Source organism: Bidens hawaiensis, unplaced genomic scaffold (assembly GCF_021521415.1).
Source record: "Bidens hawaiensis isolate Kalapana, Puna unplaced genomic scaffold, B.hawaiensis_p1.1 tig00014333_1, whole genome shotgun sequence".
Taxonomy (NCBI): domain Eukaryota; kingdom Viridiplantae; phylum Streptophyta; class Magnoliopsida; order Asterales; family Asteraceae; genus Bidens; species Bidens hawaiensis.
Window position 1 is genome coordinate 108,440 of NW_027492231.1, and position 17,273 is coordinate 125,712.

At 36.2% G+C, this 17,273-nt stretch overlaps 2 protein-coding genes across 3 annotated transcripts; both read right to left on the reverse strand.

Moving 5' to 3' along the window:
- Nucleotides 1-2,216: 2,216 nt before the first annotated feature.
- LOC143546305 (uncharacterized) lies at nt 2,217-6,872 on the reverse strand. The gene is made up of 5 exons (XM_077038000.1): nt 6,730-6,872; nt 4,429-4,570; nt 4,125-4,348; nt 3,729-3,986; nt 2,217-2,627 (listed from the first exon to the last, which is right to left on the reverse strand). The coding sequence occupies exons 1-5, from the start codon at nt 6,769-6,771 to the stop codon at nt 2,307-2,309; spliced, it is 987 nt and encodes a 328-aa protein (XP_076894115.1). The 5' UTR covers nt 6,772-6,872; the 3' UTR covers nt 2,217-2,306.
- A 4,712-nt stretch (nt 6,873-11,584) lies between these two features.
- LOC143546306 (U-box domain-containing protein 35-like) lies at nt 11,585-16,813 on the reverse strand. Of its 2 annotated transcripts, none has more exons than XM_077038001.1 (10): nt 16,683-16,813; nt 16,380-16,597; nt 16,189-16,307; nt 15,047-15,168; nt 14,783-14,976; nt 14,273-14,541; nt 14,081-14,200; nt 13,413-13,841; nt 12,012-12,764; nt 11,585-11,933 (listed from the first exon to the last, which is right to left on the reverse strand). In XM_077038001.1, the coding sequence occupies exons 2-10, from the start codon at nt 16,591-16,593 to the stop codon at nt 11,754-11,756; spliced, it is 2,400 nt and encodes a 799-aa protein (XP_076894116.1). In that variant the 5' UTR covers nt 16,594-16,597; nt 16,683-16,813; the 3' UTR covers nt 11,585-11,753. The 2 variants fall into 2 exon arrangements, with proteins under 2 accessions (XP_076894116.1, XP_076894117.1); XM_077038002.1 differs by having other exon boundaries at nt 16,398-16,597; nt 16,683-16,812.
- Between the last annotated feature and the right edge of the window lie 460 nt (nt 16,814-17,273).

The following is a 17,273-nucleotide window of genomic DNA, read 5'->3' on the forward strand; positions in this document are numbered from 1 at the left end:
GGATCATTACATAATTTGGTGTGTTCCAGTGGTGTAAACATGTTAGAAGTTCTTGATTTGGGCAACAACCATTTGTCGGGTGATATTTTAGAGTGTTGGGAGAAGTGGTCGAGTTTATATTTTTTAATCTTGCAGAACAATGATTTGTCGGGTGAGTTTCCGCAAACGTTGAGTTCCATACCTTCTTTAAAAACATTGAGCTTGAGTGGGAACAAGTTTAAGGGGAACTTAACTAATACATTTTGGAGATTGCCCCCAAATTTAGCCTATTTAGACGTGTCAGAAAATCAGTTCCAAGGATCGTTAACGTCGTTGGGTATCCATGAAACACTTAGGCCCTGTTTGTTTTTGCCTCTTTTCTCTGAATAGAGGAAAACGTCTGATTCGGTCAGACGTAATCAGACGTGGGGCTGTTTGTTTTTTTCTGGCATTAAAAGGTTTAGCGTCTTAATAGCATCTGAACCAGTAAGAGCTTTTAGTGGGTCTGAAAACCTCTTAACCCAAAAAAAACATACGTTTGTCTCCGGCCTCCATTAACTTCTAACCCGGAGACTAGGCTCCATCTCCGACGACTAGAGGTTCGTCTCTAGCCTCCACCTCTTAATGATTCAGATTTCATACATTTGAACCACCTCTTAACATTCAGATGTGGTATTCATATTCAGATTTAAATCTCTAAAAAAAAACAAACGGGGCCTTAGGGTAGTCGACTTAAGCTCTAATGAGTTCCGAGGATCATTACATCAATTGTTGTGTTCCAATGGTACGAAAGGGACAAGTGTTCTTAACTTGGGAAATAATCATTTGTCGGGTGTCATTCCAGAATGCTGGGAGAAGTGGCCGAGTTTGGTACTCCTGAACATGCAAAATAATAATTTGTCTGGTGAGATTCCAAGAACATTAGGCTCTATATCTCCCTTACAATTACTAAACATGCGTGGGAACAGGATCTCAGGACGATTACCTTCTTCCCTAATGAATTTGTCACACTTAAAGATCCTTCAACTTAGTTGGAATGAACTTACCGGAAGTATTCCAACATGGATTGGAACAAAACTTAAATCTTTGAGAATTCTCAACCTAAGATCCAACAAGTTTTATGGAAGCATTTCGCACCAACTCTGTTATCTTTCACAAACTCAAATATTGGATCTTGCTCATAATAACCTGTCTGGATATATCCCAAGATGTTTCAACAACTTCAGTATCCTTTCTGGCATACAAACTAAGTCAGAGGTTCAAATTTCTATCTCTTATGGGGGATGGTCCTCTATTATTGGTGACTCTTTGGTGATAAGGGGACGAGAGGACACCTATCGAGTTTTACTAGGTTTGGTTATGCTATTGGACTTTTCAAGCAACAATTTTACCGGGAAAATCCCTAGTGAGCTTACAGCCCTCCGAGAGTTAATATCATTAAATTTATCAAGAAATCAATTGATAGGAAGTATTCCGGACGAGATAGGAGACATTGAAGCACTTGAATCTCTTGATATATCAGTTAACAAGCTTTCCGGGGAACTTCCCTTAAGCTTGTCAAAGTTAAATTTCATTAGTAGCTTCAATGTGTCCTACAATAATTTGACAGGAAGAATTCCAATAAGTACTCAGATTCAGAGTTTAAATGAGTCCAACTTCTTTGGAAACAATCTTTGTGGAGCTCCACTAAATAGTGATTGTGTACAAGATGATGTACTTGAAAATGAAGTTGTCAAGTTGTAATGTGTTTCACATTGTTCTTTGAAATCTAAAAATATTGTATGAAATAAAATTACAAGCTTGTATTCAAGATGTGCGTTCAACTAAATTTACATTTTTTAGTCCTTTGCAGTGGCACAAGATCCCTATGTCCAAACTTTTTGAGTCAGCCTTTTTTCTTTTGATCATTGAGTCTTAATTAAAAGAAGGCCTAGGAGAAGTCTTATGATGATATCATGTGAAATTTGTATATATGTGTATAATAAAATATAAAACACTAAAACTTATCTAATATTAATAGCAAAATCAAAAGTCAAAAGTCAAAACTATCAATTAGCAAACATATGACTGGATGAGATGAATTGGAGAAGAAACTTACTGACTGGATGGTAAGGTGGAGGATCGGCGGCATGGAGTGATCGACTAGATGAGGTCGGTGTTCACTCATTCATTGAACAGGTATGAAGAGCCCGGTTTTTTGGTGATTGTGTTAAATAGATATTAAATACAAAAGATAAAAGACAAACTTGCATCAGTTCTAGTTCTTAAATGATCTTTTATTCACAGCACAAACTTGCACAAGCCCTGCCATACAAATAACATAAACTTCACTGCGCCACTCCATCGGGTACCAACACAATAGACCCGGACGTTTTCCTAGCCGCCATGTCAGCGTGGGCTTGAGCGGCTTGGGATAACGGGTAAGTATGATTTACACGCACCCTCAAAGCACCCGAAGCCACATTAGCAAGCACCTCTTTCATGGCTTCACGCATCTCGTCCTTTGAAAAACTAGATGTCCTTATAGAAGGCCTGGTCAAGAACAAGGACTTTGTAGCCAGTGCAGATAAAGGCACAGGCTCAGGCGTGCCCGAAGACTGGCCATAACTCACCATATATCCACGCGGTTTCAAGCACGCCAGTGACCCCTACAAAAGAATGTTAGATATGTTATGTTACCACTTACAAACATACAAGCTTCTATATCGTCAATCAGAACTAGGTGCTACTGAACCCGCACGTTACGGCTAGGACGCAGTGGGAATTCGGTCAGTGTCGGTTTGACTCGTTATGGTACAGTCGGTAGGGTACCTACATACGCTATACCAACCGGGAAAAAAAACTCAAAAAATAGAAGCCATAATATGATGAAAATGGTCTCTAAAAATCGTGATATAAAACTTGCAAAAACATTATAATTATATAACTAATTTCTATTTCCTTTTTAATGAAATAGGAAAAAACAATCATATAATTTTTTTTTTAAAAAACTGTGAAGGAAAATATTATCGGAATGAACGTTTTATCAAAATTTATTATTATTCTCGTGAAAATTAACTGTTTTTTCAAAGAAATATAGTTAATCTAAGTTAATTGTTCTTATTAAAAAATTAAATCAACTTTGTGAAGGATTTAACCAAATTGTTGAACTTAGGGGACTTAAACTGCCAAAACTGCAAACTTAAAAAAATCTAAAAAAAGAGTTGCATAAAACCAGATTCGAACCTGGTAGCTTTGGTTCACGGTATTAACATCACATCTAGAGGTGAGCTCGATTATCGGTTATTTTTTGTGCATTCGATTAACCAAACATCGAACCGAACCATTCATATTTTCATATATTTTTAGCTTTTATACATCAACTCCATGTACTTCATGTTTTATACTACCATTTCATGTAGTTATACCTCCATTTCATGTATATATATTCCATCTCATGTACATATATCTCCATTGCATGTATTTCTAAGTAAAAATTTTAGCACTAAATTGATTTTGGTTATTAATCGAACCGAACTGAAAACAGAAAAATTAACCGAATACATCGAAACGATTAACCGAAAACGATTGGTTAATTTGATTGAGGCTAATACACGAACCGAACGGTACACACCCCTAATCACACCTACGCACTCCACTAACTTATTTTTCGGTAATTAATTAGTTTCCACATTTACATTATAAAAAATGGTGATGGTACTGGCATAAACTCCCAAACTGCAATATTAATAGGTAATACAATTATTTACCTGAAAGGTGTCTATTCCAATGGAGTCGAAGACAACATCAACTCCTTCACCGGATGTTATTTCAGCAACACGGCTAACAAAATCCTCTTGATTGTAAATAATAATATAATGGCATCCGTCTTCTTTGGCTTGTAAAGCCTTCTCTGCAGTTGATACGGTTCCAATGACAGTGGCACCGAGCATATTGGCCCATTGGCATAATACGGATCCAACACCGCCTGCTGCTGCATGAACCAATACCTTGTGCCCTTGTTCCACCTATATGATAAAAAACATACACCTTTACTTACGCATGAGTCGATTTGGGTGTGCACTCTAAGTGTATTTATTTATCATTTGCAAGAACGTATCAATGTGCATAGATCATGTCATTTTTTAGCCGAAAGTGCGTCTTACCTTGAACCAAGTTTTGACTAGGAACCGAGCAGTTAATCCTTTAACCATAACAGCTGCAACTACCAAAGGATCCATAACAGGAAGAACCACTGCTCTATCTGCCAAAACAATCTGCTCCTCTGCATATGTTCCCGTTGCGCTCCCTGAATGATAAACGACATCCCCAATTTTCAAATCACACACTCCGGGTCCAATAGCTGTCACCACACTAACGGCCTCCATCCCTGCAAATCAATCGTTAACATGTTACAATTTCATATGAATCCTAATAACTAATGTCTGAGTCATAGATTAAGAAGCAAACCTGGTGTATAAGGAATTTGAGGCACCTTATAAACTCCGGTACGGAAATATATATCAATGAAATTAACACCAATGGCTTTGTTCTTCACTCTTATCTCTCCTTCTTTAGGATCCCCAACTTCAACATCCTCCCATTTCAGTACCTGTATAAGAAGGTCTAGTTCTTGTTCATCCGTTAAGCTTTTATCGGACAAACGAACGGTTCACGAACAACTAACTGAACGGAATTTCTTATTTGTGATCGTTCATATTCATGTGTTAAATTTACATATAAATTAATCACATAGCACTCATATATTAAACGAAAAAAAAAAATTTAATCACATAGCACTCATATATATAAATTTGCTTAAATCTATATGATAATATTAGAAAAGTCATTAAAAGTATTAAAAACCTTTAACGCACAAACAAACATTAATGAACATAAGCGGATTTAGACAGACACATTGTTGAGCGTTCACGAACACAATTTAAAGAACATTGGCTCTGTTTGTGCTAATTCATTTAGTTCGAACGAAATTTATTGTTCATGTTCATTCATTTATTAAACGAACGAACATAAACGAACTTCTTGCCAAACAGTTCCCTACACGTTTGGTTGGTTAACGACCCTACGTGTTGAAGAAACACTAATCGACCCCGGGCAGATTACGGATAATCTGGGGGTTAAATAGATGTTTCCCACGAGGGGTTAGACCCAGCAAAGATGGTTCTTCTGATAACCTGCAAAACAGACACCGTGAGCTCGTCACTGAGAAGGGGGGGGTACCTCCTTGTGACCACCCTCCGGCGTGAGAATCAGACTAGATTGCTCTTGAATATAAGTGTATATTAAGAGATTGCTAGAGCAGATATCAGGTATAAGATGTAAGATACAAGATAAGATGAGATGATCATACCATTTGGGGTATTTATAGCCGAAGGTAGGTTTCCAAGAGGGTATAGCCGGTTGAATAGTATTCCTGTTCTACCAACTGTGGCCTACGCACGTGCCATGCTGGTAGTTGGTGGGTAGGCAGCGGCTGACAGTGACCAGGCCTGCTGTGTACTATTCCTTTTCCACCAACTGCAGGCTATGCACGTGGTATGACAGGAGTTGGTGAGTAGGTAGCGGCTAATAGTGACATACAGTACAAGAGCATGCTGCTCGCCATACTGTTGTCAATGGGCTGTCGTATCTCTGGTCAGATCTTTTGCCCATACCTCGTCAGGTACAGTACAAAAGATCTTCCAGTATCGTACGGACTGGCTCATTTGGGCGGGAGTATTCCCCCTCCCGCCTTTGTGCGGGATTGTTCCCGGCTTTGCTCATTCCTTCAGGTGACTACTGAGTTATTGAGAGCTAAGTGCCTTGTGCGTGTAGCCTTGCTGCGCGGGTGGCCTTCCCTGATGGCTTGTATCCGCAGCTGCGGGAACAGGCGGAGTACTTCACCATTGGGAGGCATTTCCTGCGGGAACAGCTTGCGTACTGCGCGTAAGGACGTCACGTCTCTGAGCATGGTGGGTCCTGCGGATCCAGTTGGTTTCTGCGCAGACGTCTCTCTTCAAGGTGAGTCCTGCGGGTCCAACTGGGCTCTGCTGGGACCTACCTCTTCACGTGTCAAACACAAGTAACCTAGAGCTGTTCGCGAGCCGAGCCGAGCTGGGGTATGCTTAGGCCCGGCTCGGTTGTAAACCGAGCTGAAATGTTGAGCTCGAGCTCGGCTTGGTTTGGCTCAGATATTTAAAAATTAATTAAAATAAATTTCAACCAAATATAAAATAAGTTTATAGCGTGTTCAACTAAATACAAAATATATAAATTAACGAGTTCAATCGAATACAAAATAAGTTAAAAGAAGTTTGGTCTTAACTCGCATTTTGGGATTTGGGAAGAATATATTCCCCCTTTTAATTTTTGTTAATAATATGTTATATGCATATAAAAATAAAATGTATTAAAAGTAAAATAATCCGACCCAAAGTGTCGAGTTAACGAGCGAGCCAATCCGGCTCGTTGTGAACTGAGCCGAGCTACGCTCATTTTCTCTGAGCTAAATCCGAGTGAGCTCCGAGCCACGAGCTTTTTGAACAGCCCTGTTACGTGCATACGGGCACCGGTTATGCGTCTGTTGCCGGTTTACTGATCAAACTAATTACGAATTAAAACTTATTGTTTGAGAATTGGAAGTAAAAGGGAACATGGGTTATCTATCAATTGAAGTAACTTCTACAAATACTAATATCTTCCATATAATCTAACATAATATTAATATACAGAAGGAAACATGTGACAAGATTAAAAAAGACAGCATGAAACCTCGGGGCCACCAAGTTCATAAACCCTGATGGCTTTTACCATTCTTCAGTTATGTTATGTTATGTTATGTTGCTGAAATCTATCTGCAGAGGTTATGTTTTTTAGCGATTGACGGAATGTTTGATGCTCTGTCTGTCTGTGTTTGTTTTGTTTGACTCACAAGATTATGTGAAAATTTATAAATTTATCCTTGCAATTGTAATTTCTTACGGTATTGGCCCTATGGTTTTTAAGTGTTTACAAAACTTTCCTTAAATAACTTTGTTTCTCATTTGAACTTTTTACATGTTTTAACTTTGACTTGTTACCTTTATTATTATTATTAGTATTAGTATTAATAATATATTTATGTTTGTTATTGTTGGTCTAATGATACTATTAATAAGAAAGTCATTATTGTATTAATATTATTTATTTTATTGTATTAGGTTTTATTTATTTAAAAAACTGTTTTAGAGATAAAGAAAGATATACCGCATGAATTTACGAAAAACTAGAGAATTAAAAATGGAGAAAAAAAGTTCTAAGTATGTTGTGTAGGTCTTTTTTTTTTTAATTAAAAGCATAGATTTTGTATGATTATATTTGGCGCACTAGTTGTTGCAAAAAGTAACAATTAAATATCTTAAACAAAACATGTTTCTTTTTCTTTTTTAATGGTAAACATAAAAACAAAAACAAAAACAAAAACAAATTGTTTTATGCCATTTTAATCCAAACCGTCCTTACATGTTCAATAAGTACATGTTTTACACACTTATTTAACCCATTATCCAACTAGAACACCAAGCAACTACGCGCGTATAGTAAAGATGTGATGTCCACTTGTCAGAAGAACTTGGCTTTATTCATTCCACATCATTATGATAGAAAATGACGACAAAGAAAAATGCATATAAACATCTCTCCTTTCAAAATAAAATATAATAATTAAGAATATTATATTATTCTTGTGGTCGACATGTAAACTTAAATGAATTTTCGTACTCTTCATACCATATAGACACATCTAACACATGTACATATAAAATCAGGTTGCACTCAAAAGTTCATACTCAAGCGGTTACGATGTTGATGTCCACTCCATGATTGTGGAAAAAACATGCTTAGTTAGGGTTTGCTGGTTAAACATACTACTTTAGTTTCGTTATCTCATTCACTTTACTGTCATTCGAAGCCGAAAACTTTTTAACTTTTGAAACTCTCATCAAGTAGAAGAATGTGTGTGTATATATTAACGACACATAATTAATTTGTGCTTAAAGTAATGATAAATGAAAAATATTTCTTCTAAAACTTCCAGAATTATTGATAGTTATTTGACTTTCATGTGCCTGTAGCCAGAAGAATATTATGATAGTTTCATTGACTTGACTTTCATGTAGTCAAAAGAATATTACGATAGTTCACACATTGTCTCTATAGTCTATACAAATAATGAAAAACGTTTATAACTAAAAAAATATTCAACAAAATTAAATGGTGGGAAAATGAGTCATGACTTATGCCCAATGATTATATATATGTAGTCTCAAACGATAAGAAAAATAGCACATTTATAACTCAACACCCTCTAGCAAAAATGAGTGACACAGGTTTCCATTTTATCCGACCATTAATTGTCTTCGCTATGTTAGTGCACTTTGTTGAGCTCACCCACATGGTAATGGCACAATATGGCGACACCATCGTTAGAGATCGTCTGGCATTGCTTTCAATCAAATCAATGATTAGAGACGACCCACAAGGTGTTATGAGCTCGTGGAACCACTCAAGAAGAAACTTCTGCCAATGGCAAGGCGTTACTTGCAGCCCTCGCCAACAAAGAGTCACCCACTTAGACCTCTCGTCCAAAGGCTTAATCTGTACGTTGTCTCCTTCCATTGGAAATCTAAGCTTTCTTAGTAGCATTAGTCTTCAAAACAACTCATTTTCTGGTGAAATTCCACATGAAATCGGGCGTCTCTTTAGACTATGAGTACTACGTCTTTATAACAACTCTTTCACGAAAAACATTCTGGGCACCATCATGAATTGTTCCAATCTCCGATACCTTCACTTGGGTTACAATAATCTGGGTGGCAAGATCCCACATGGGATTGGTTCACTGCCCATGCTTACTTGTCCTTCATGGTAACATTCTTGAAGGCGGGATTCCATCGTTCATTGCCAATCTTACACTGCTTGACACACTTTCTCTCGCCAACTGCCAACTAGGTGGAAGGTTTCCCGACGTATTCCACCGGTTGACTAAACTTAGAAGACTTTTGCTGTCTAGCAATAACCTTACCGGTACCATCCCACCTTCTCTTTATAACTGTTCATCTTTAGAACATGTATTTCTCGACAATAATCAACTCACAGGTAGACTAGGTGAAAACCTGCATTCAATAATGCCGCGTCTTGTAATACTTTCACTATCACAAAATCATATACAAGGGAAGTTCTTGGATATCCCAGCGACACTTAAGGTACTCGACTTAAGCTCAAATAATTTTGGGGGGAAATTACATTCTCTCTCAAATGGTTCATCTCCAAGAATTTTAGAGCTATCAAATAATTATTTCGAGGGATCATTACATGATTTGGTGTGTTCCAATGGTGTGAATATGATTGTAGCTCTTCTTTTGGGAAATAATCATTTGTCAGGTGTCATTCCAGAATGTTGGGAGAAGTGGTCAAGTTTGGAACATTTAGAGTTGCAAAAAGATAATTTGTCTGGTGAGTTTCCGAAGACGTTGGGTTCTATACCTTCCTTACAAACGTTGAACATTCACGGGAACAAGCTTAAGGGGAACTTAACTAAATCATTTTGGAGATTACCCCCCAATTTAACCTATTTCGATGTGTCAAAAAATCAACTCCAAGGCACGCTAACATTGTTGGGTATCCATGAAACGGTTAAGGCAATTAACTTAAGCTATAATGAATTTTTAGGATCGTTGCATCAATTTTTGTGTTCCAATGGAACGAAAGGGACACAAGCTCTTAATTTGGGAAATAATAATCTGTCGGGTGTCATTCCAGAGTGTTGGGAGAGGTGGCCAAGTTCGATACTCTTAAGCTTAGAAAATAACAATTTATTTGGTGAGATTCCTAAAACCTTAGGTTCTTTGCATTTCCTACAAGGATTGGACTTGGGTAGAAACAAGATATCAGGAAGAATACCTTCTTCCCTAATGAACTTGTCATCCTTAAAGATCCTTCTACTGGGAAGAAATAATCTGGTTGGAAGAATTCCATCATGGATTGGAATAAAATTCACTTTGTTGAAAATTCTCGACCTTAGATCCAACAATTTTTACGGGAACGTTCCTCATCAACTATGCTATCTTTCACATTCCCAAATTTTGGATCTTGCTCATAATAACCTATCCGGAAATATCCCAAGATGCTTCAATAACTTCAGTGTCCTTTCTGGCACGGAAACTAACTCAGGGGTTCAAATTTCGATTCCTATCGGGGCCTGGACAGTTACTGTTGGTGCTTCGTTGGTGATAAGGAACGAGAGGACACCTATAGAGCTTTTCTAGGACTGGTTATGCTATTGGACCTTTCAAGCAACAACTTTTCTGGACAGATCCCCGATGAGCTTACAACCCTCCGTGAGTTAAAATCATTAAATTTGTCAAGAAATCAATTAACAGGAAAGCTCCCGAATAAGATTGGAGACATGGAACAACTTGAATCTTTTGATTTATCAATAAACAAGCTTTCGGGGGAACTTCCTAAAAGTTTGTCTAGGCTGAATTACTTAAGTAGCTTTAATGTGTCTTGCAACAATTTGATAGGAAGAGTTCCAACAAGTACTCAGATTCAAAGCTTTAATGAGTCTAGCTTCTTTGGAAACAAACTTTGTGGTGCTCCACTAACTAATGGTTGTGTACCGGTTAAAGTGCCTAATAAGATACAAGACCAAAAAGAAGACCATGAGTCATGCGGAACAGACTGGGGGTTAATTATTAGTATCGTACTTGGATTTACTTTTGGATTTTGGTTTATTGTGGCTCAGTTATTAGTTTATAGTGGAGAAGTGCATATTTCCATCTCAATTGAAATGATCAAGGTATATGGTTTATGATGTAACGTACGCATAAGTATGTATTGTTGTGATATATTAGATTCTGAAAAGAAAAAAATAAATAAATTGTGGAATTGACATTCACATTTTCTGTTTAATTTTGTAAAAATTTTGTATTAAAATCACAAGTTTGTGTTGAAATAAGTATTCAATATTGTCTTGTTTGAGTTATCAAATTTCCGAAACAAAACAATACTAAAGACGATTTTTTTTAGCAATAATCTTCATATATTAAAAGTGTAAATATGTAATCATATTGCTAGGATTTACTTTGATAGTACAAATTTGGGATTTTGAAACAATGACCGTATAATCTAACTATCTATATAATTACATACTATGAAATCCTACGTGTCGCTCTCACGTCGCTCTCCATTCCCTCTAGATCCTACAATAACTTGATAGGAAGAATTCCAGTAAGTACCCAGATTCAAAGCTTAAATGAGTCTAGCTTCTTTGGAAACAAACTTTGTGGAGCTCCTCTAACTAACGATTGTGCACCGGTTCATCCACTTGATTTAGGAGACCTAAGGAAAGACGATGGATCACATGGAGCAGACTGGGGGTTAATTATTAGTACAGTGCTTGGATTTATTGTTGGATTTTGGATCTTTGTGGCTTCGTTAATAATCAGTAAATCATGGAGGATTGCCTATTTCCGTCTCATGAGTAAAATAGTCAAGGTATACGATTTAGGATGTTAACACTTAAATATTGTTGCTATAAAAGTAGTAGTAAAGTTGTAATAGGTTTCATAAATTTCTTTGAAATTTACAAGCTTGCATTTGAGATGTGTATTCAATCTTGTCTTGCTCGAGTTAATAAATTTCTTAAACTAAATAATCCTAGAGAAGATCCATCTAACATATAGATAAATCAAACACATGTACATAAAACAATCTCAAAAAAATCAGGTTGCATCCTAAAATTCTCACTCAAACAATTATGTTGTCGATTTCCACTCCATGATTGCAGAGAGAAGTGTGATATTAGGCGTTAAGCTCCTACTCGTCAACGGTAAATTAGTCATCGGGGAGCTATCACTCTCCTCAAACCATTGCTCTATAGCCCTTCGATCGTACGTGTAGCCATCAGCAGCAACACAAGGATCATCCATAACATCCTGAATCAAAATATCATTAGAATAGCATAAAGCATATGCTTTTTGATAAAGCTGAAACAAAGAATGTGATAATCTTACCTTGAGTATTGGACATATGAAGTGGTTTGGAGGGGCGGTTCGAGACACGAATGTCGATCTTTGAGCTTCATCCGCAAATGCTTTTAGTCGTTCCAATACAGGAAGAACCTGGTTGTTCAAATCTGGCCTGTCTTTTCTTCTAAGCTCGGCACAACTCAACCCCAAAACCGCTAACTCTTTGGTTTCCTCAACCGGCCATTCTCCCGCATCCGGATCCAACATACCGGCTAACTCATCATTTTCAAAAGCGGTTTCCACTGCATGGGTCAATGCAATAGCTGGTCTTGCAGTCAACAGTTGCAATATCACCATACCAAGAGCATAAACATCAGATTTTGTAGAAACTAATCCTGTTCGTTGATACTCTGGATCAATGTAACAAAGGGTTCCAGCTGGACTCGTGTCTTTGTAAATGGTGGAAGTGGAAGAGAAGTCGGATTGAAGCATTGTTGAGAGACCAACGTCCCCGATTTTGCTGACGAGGTTTCTGTCAAGAAGTATGTTTGCGGGTTTTAGGTCTCGATGAATGATTGCTTTCGGTTTTGTGTTATGAAGGAAATTTAGAGCTGATGCTACTTCCCATATAATGCGGAAGCGATCAAACCATGGAATCGGTGGTGTATCGTTTTTGCGAAATAGTCGCTCGTCCAAACTCCCGTTTTCCATATACTCGTATACTAGACAACCATGATCCACACATGCACCAATTAAAATAAGCAGATGTGGATGCCGGATTCTGCTCAATACTTCAAGCTGCAAATAAAACTCAATTATTCAGAAATGATACGGAAACCGATCCAAATTCTGTCAATTAGGGCCAGAGGTTTTAACGAGCCAAGTCACTCATGATCAGCTACTCTAGATTAGCTTGTTTAAACCTAAAAATAAGCTTGTTTAACAAACGAGCATAAGCCCAAGCTTTACTTATCGAGCTCGAGCTGCTTGGCCAGCCTAAATGATTCCATTATTTATATAACTCTTGTTTAATGTATTGAATGCATATTCTTTATTAAAAAATGTTATTATATATAAAATTATAATAAAATAACTAAAAATATATACATATTATGTTATATATAAAAATTGTAATTCATCATCATCGTACTCGGTATATCCCACCAATAGCAATGCAATATATAAAAATTGTAATTAGAATATTAAAAATAACTATAAACTAGTTAACAAATAAACAATAAGCGAGTCGAGCATTAACTTGGAAAACTACTCATGAGCCAAGCACACGGTTTGTAATGTTGAAAATATAGTAATAAATGCCAAATTTAAAATTTCCTATAAAAGGTCACTAATTTAATGTCTTAATTATTCAGTAGTTTATCAATTTTCTTGAGAATTCATGAAATTAAAAAAAAATCAAATTCTGCAAAAACTTGGAGCTCATACCTCTTGTTGAAACTGTTTGGTTCTATGAGCTTCTTGAGAATGAAGAACTTTAACCGCAGCAACCGTATGATGAAAGATTGATTTATACACGGTTCCATTCCCTCCCGTTCCAATTTTAAGATCATCAGAAAATGAAGAACTAGCCGCCACAATTTCTTCCCACGTGAACTCGTGGTACCGCAATGAATTTCCAGCTATGGCATCTTGAAGTTTCTGCTTCACTCGGGAATCGTGCAACACCGACTCTTCAGCGTCTTTTCTTAAAGCAGCTTCTCTTCTGACACAGTCTTTTGCATATTCAGCTAGCCGTTTAGCAGCCTCGCGTTGCTTCCTTTCTTCTTCAGCTAATGTTTTTGCTTCCTGTTCTTTAAGCTTTAATTCTTTGAGTTTAGTTAATTCCTCTTGTTGCAGCTTTTCAACATCACTCAGCTGTGACACAAAGTAGTATGTTTTAGTTCAAGATTTACTTGACTTTGTTAAAGTCAAACGGGCTAGATTTCATTTTCAAAAACTGAAGCAGTTCCTAAATTATTTGGAGAATCTTGTGATAACCAAATGCACATTTTACTGAGAACTATAAAAGAACTAGAATTTGTGATAAATTATGCAGATAATCAATCATGTCTAAGTATATGGTTTGACTTCAAGATTTGACTTACTACAATTACCTTTCTAGATGCATCAAGTGTCTCACTTTGTGCAATTGCATACATCCCGCGAATGTGTCTGAGTTCAACTCTCAGTTTTTCCAGCTCAAAGTTAATACCATTATTATCCTGCGTAGAACTCTTTTCAAGTAATAAAGATTAATACAAGAACATGAAAACACGTTTAAAAAGGCATAAAAGATAGAAAGAAACCTGAATTTCAGATGAAATTTCCGAAGGTGCTTCTGATATGGAATCTTGATCAGATGTCCAAGATTGGTTTTCACTTAAGAAGCTTCTATTACTTGCATTAGAAACCGTTGCATCATCTCCCTCATCAAGAAACTTGTCTTCAGAAATTTCTAAAGAAGGTTTCTTTAAGAGGGTTCGGTTTATGGACGAAAGTGCTCCAAAACGTTGCATCGGTAGTGAATTTGAAAAGGATTGGGAGTAAGAACTAGCAGAACCTTGGTCTGTCCACTCTGTCACACATACAAATAACCCTTTTAAAACAAATCTTGACTTTTTGGAGGTCAAACTTATCAAATTTTGAAAGCAAAACTGATATGGAGTTTCGCCTTTATTTAACACCATATTTTTTCTGTTTGTAGTAATTATCGTGCGGTATTTAATGGGTCCACAAATTTTTATGAATTCTGTTGAGGAATATATGGAATCTGGAAGTAGAAACTAGTCTCTTAAACTTGAAAAGTCAAATGATACCTGTTCGGTAGCTTGGTGCAAGACTTGAAGAATTGGTGGCATAACTTGAATCACTGCTATTGCTGTCATCTTTACTGGATCCAATGGTATCAGAATCAGCAGCCCTGAGGGAAGATAATAGCCCTTTTGAAATAACATAAACCGTACAAAAGCCCGGAACGCTTTCAGAGATTCTTGATGACAGATTCTGCCCCCTAACACACCGAAAATAAAAACATCTATAAACATATGAAGAAAACATAATGTCTAGAAAGAATGCAGTACCTCGAGAATATGCTTTTCGATGAAGCTCCAATCACTAGTTTACTAATATTGTTTTTCAAAATTTCTTGCTTGATTGCCTCTACAACATCATCTGATTCAATTTGCACAATTTCCACCTCCACCTACACTCAAAAAAGGCAAATGAAAAAGAAAAATTAGATTGTTTAGCAAGATGACATATTCATACTTGGAGCAACAGAACAAGAACAAATGCGCCAGAAATGATACAAACTTAAAAGTTAAAACAGGCATAACTTTCACTCTATTCGAAGCTAAGGGCCCACAATAATAACAAACAGAAACGTCTCAACAAGCCAGACACCGTGACAAACCACCATAGGACTAGGCGGTTTTCTCCAACCGTCATATCCAAATTCCATCATCTAGAACCTTGATTTTGGCACTGACAATTTTTCACTAATTTTAGCAATCTTTTATCTGTTTTGTTTTTACTGTTAAGTTGCCAAACATGCCAAAAATAGTTTTTCCCTATGAAACAAGTCATTTAATAACATACCAAATTTCCTCTGAGAGAGTTATTTCATCTTTAGTGTTTCTATTTTGCATCATTTACTCAATTCAATCGATATTTAGAGCAACGAAACAAAAACGAATGAGACCAGAAAAGGTACCAACCTAAATGAGCATATATAACGTTCATTCTATACTAGTAAAAGGACCCATAAGTAATAAACAAGGGTGGCGGCGCAGCTTGTTACCCGCTTACCTGCCTCTTTATTGTAATTGGATCCTTTTATTGGAAATTGATTTAATAATGTAATAAGATTCAACGAGTTTAAAAACGTCTAAACAAAATTGTAACAAACCAACAAAGGCGGTTTGCTCCAACTATCAGACCCAAATTCCATCACTTGGATCCATCATTTTGGCATTCAAAGTTTTTCCCCAATTTAGCAATTTTCATTTACTTCACTTTTTTTCTATAAAAAAAAACACATAACACCAAACATGCCAAAAATAGATTTTCCCTATGAAACAAAAATGATCTAAAATAGTTAAAACCGTTTAATAATATTCCATTTTTTCTCTCAAAAAGTTACTTTATCAAATCATATTTTTTATGGCACTTTATTAAATCATAATATCAACAAAATAAAATTATTAAAAAAAAAAACTCAAACCTTTCTCCTAGAACACATGTTCTTGAAAGGAAGCAGTTTCTCATATGTCTCACATTCAACTTCCTTCCTATAAGCCATCACAAAATCCTCTCTCACTTGAGAAACAGGAACCAAACCCACTGCAACAACAACATTAAATTCTCAACTAACAATAAAATAAAACATGTTTTTATATTAAAACATGAACCAACCTTGAAAAGTCAACTCACTTGGTGTCGGGACTCTGATGATTCTAGGACGAATGAAGAACAGCTTGAACAGAAGCATACCCTCTGGAACAAATTTATCCAATGCCCATTTAACAACATGTTTGGTTTTCTTACTTCCGTTCACGGCTAACGCCACCACCAAATATGAAGGTGTTGCTAATTTATTTAAACCCGCAATTCTTCCATCTTCTTCCATCTTTCTGCAAATAATAACAATAATAATAATAATAACTCAAAAAGATGACAAAAGTAATAAACAAAAGCAAAGGCTTTAAAGACATATACCAAATCATATGAAAATGATTACAGATTATATTCTCTCTCTAGAATATAGATCCAACAAACTGAAACTAAATAGGTGTTCTGGTAGGCGTCAACGGAAAACTGATAAGACTTGTGGTGTTAAATAAAGAACAACCGTGCCGTAATCTATACTATATATAATACATTAAGGGCGAATCAAGACACCCATTTTTAAATAATTTACAACACTTAAAAGCATGAGATACATGTGTCATTAAGGGTAAACATGTCTTTTAAACACAATCTATTCAACTTACAAATTTGGTCCCTCATCTTTAACCATATTTTGTTTTTAATTTAACTTGTAAACTAACTTCCCACCCATGATTTTTAAACGACTATAGTCTTTTCATACGTTAATATTTTTATAAACAAATTGCATCATAAAAACGAGCATTTTATTCTCTTTAATTAGGATATGATATTGTTGTAATTTTTTTTCATTTTAAATAAATTAATATGTTACGTATGGGTGTTCAGTGTCGGTTTTGATGGTTTTTAAGTTAAACTTGTGAGTCCAACCGTTAATACTGATTTTTTGTCGTCCAAAACCAAACTCAACCATTGAAAGTT

Excerpts from the sequence above, each read along its gene's own strand:
- LOC143546306 (XM_077038001.1), bottom strand. The coding sequence starts at position 16,593 with ATGGAAGAAGATGGAAGAATTGCGGGTTTAAATAAATTAGCAACACCT. Across the intron at positions 13,842-14,080 it reads CACTTGATGCATCTAGAAAG|CTGAGTGATGTTGAAAAGCT; the intron begins GTAATTGTAGTA and ends TTTGTGTCACAG. Across the intron at positions 12,765-13,412 it reads CCAAACAGTTTCAACAAGAG|CTTGAAGTATTGAGCAGAAT; the intron begins GTATGAGCTCCA and ends TTTTATTTGCAG.
- LOC143546305 (XM_077038000.1), bottom strand. The coding sequence starts at position 6,771 with ATGGTAAAAGCCATCAGGGTTTATGAACTTGGTGGCCCCGAG. Across the intron at positions 4,571-6,729 it reads ATGAACTTGGTGGCCCCGAG|GTACTGAAATGGGAGGATGT; the intron begins GTTTCATGCTGT and ends CTTCTTATACAG. Across the intron at positions 2,628-3,728 it reads TTGGAATAGACACCTTTCAG|GGGTCACTGGCGTGCTTGAA; the intron begins GTAAATAATTGT and ends ATTCTTTTGTAG.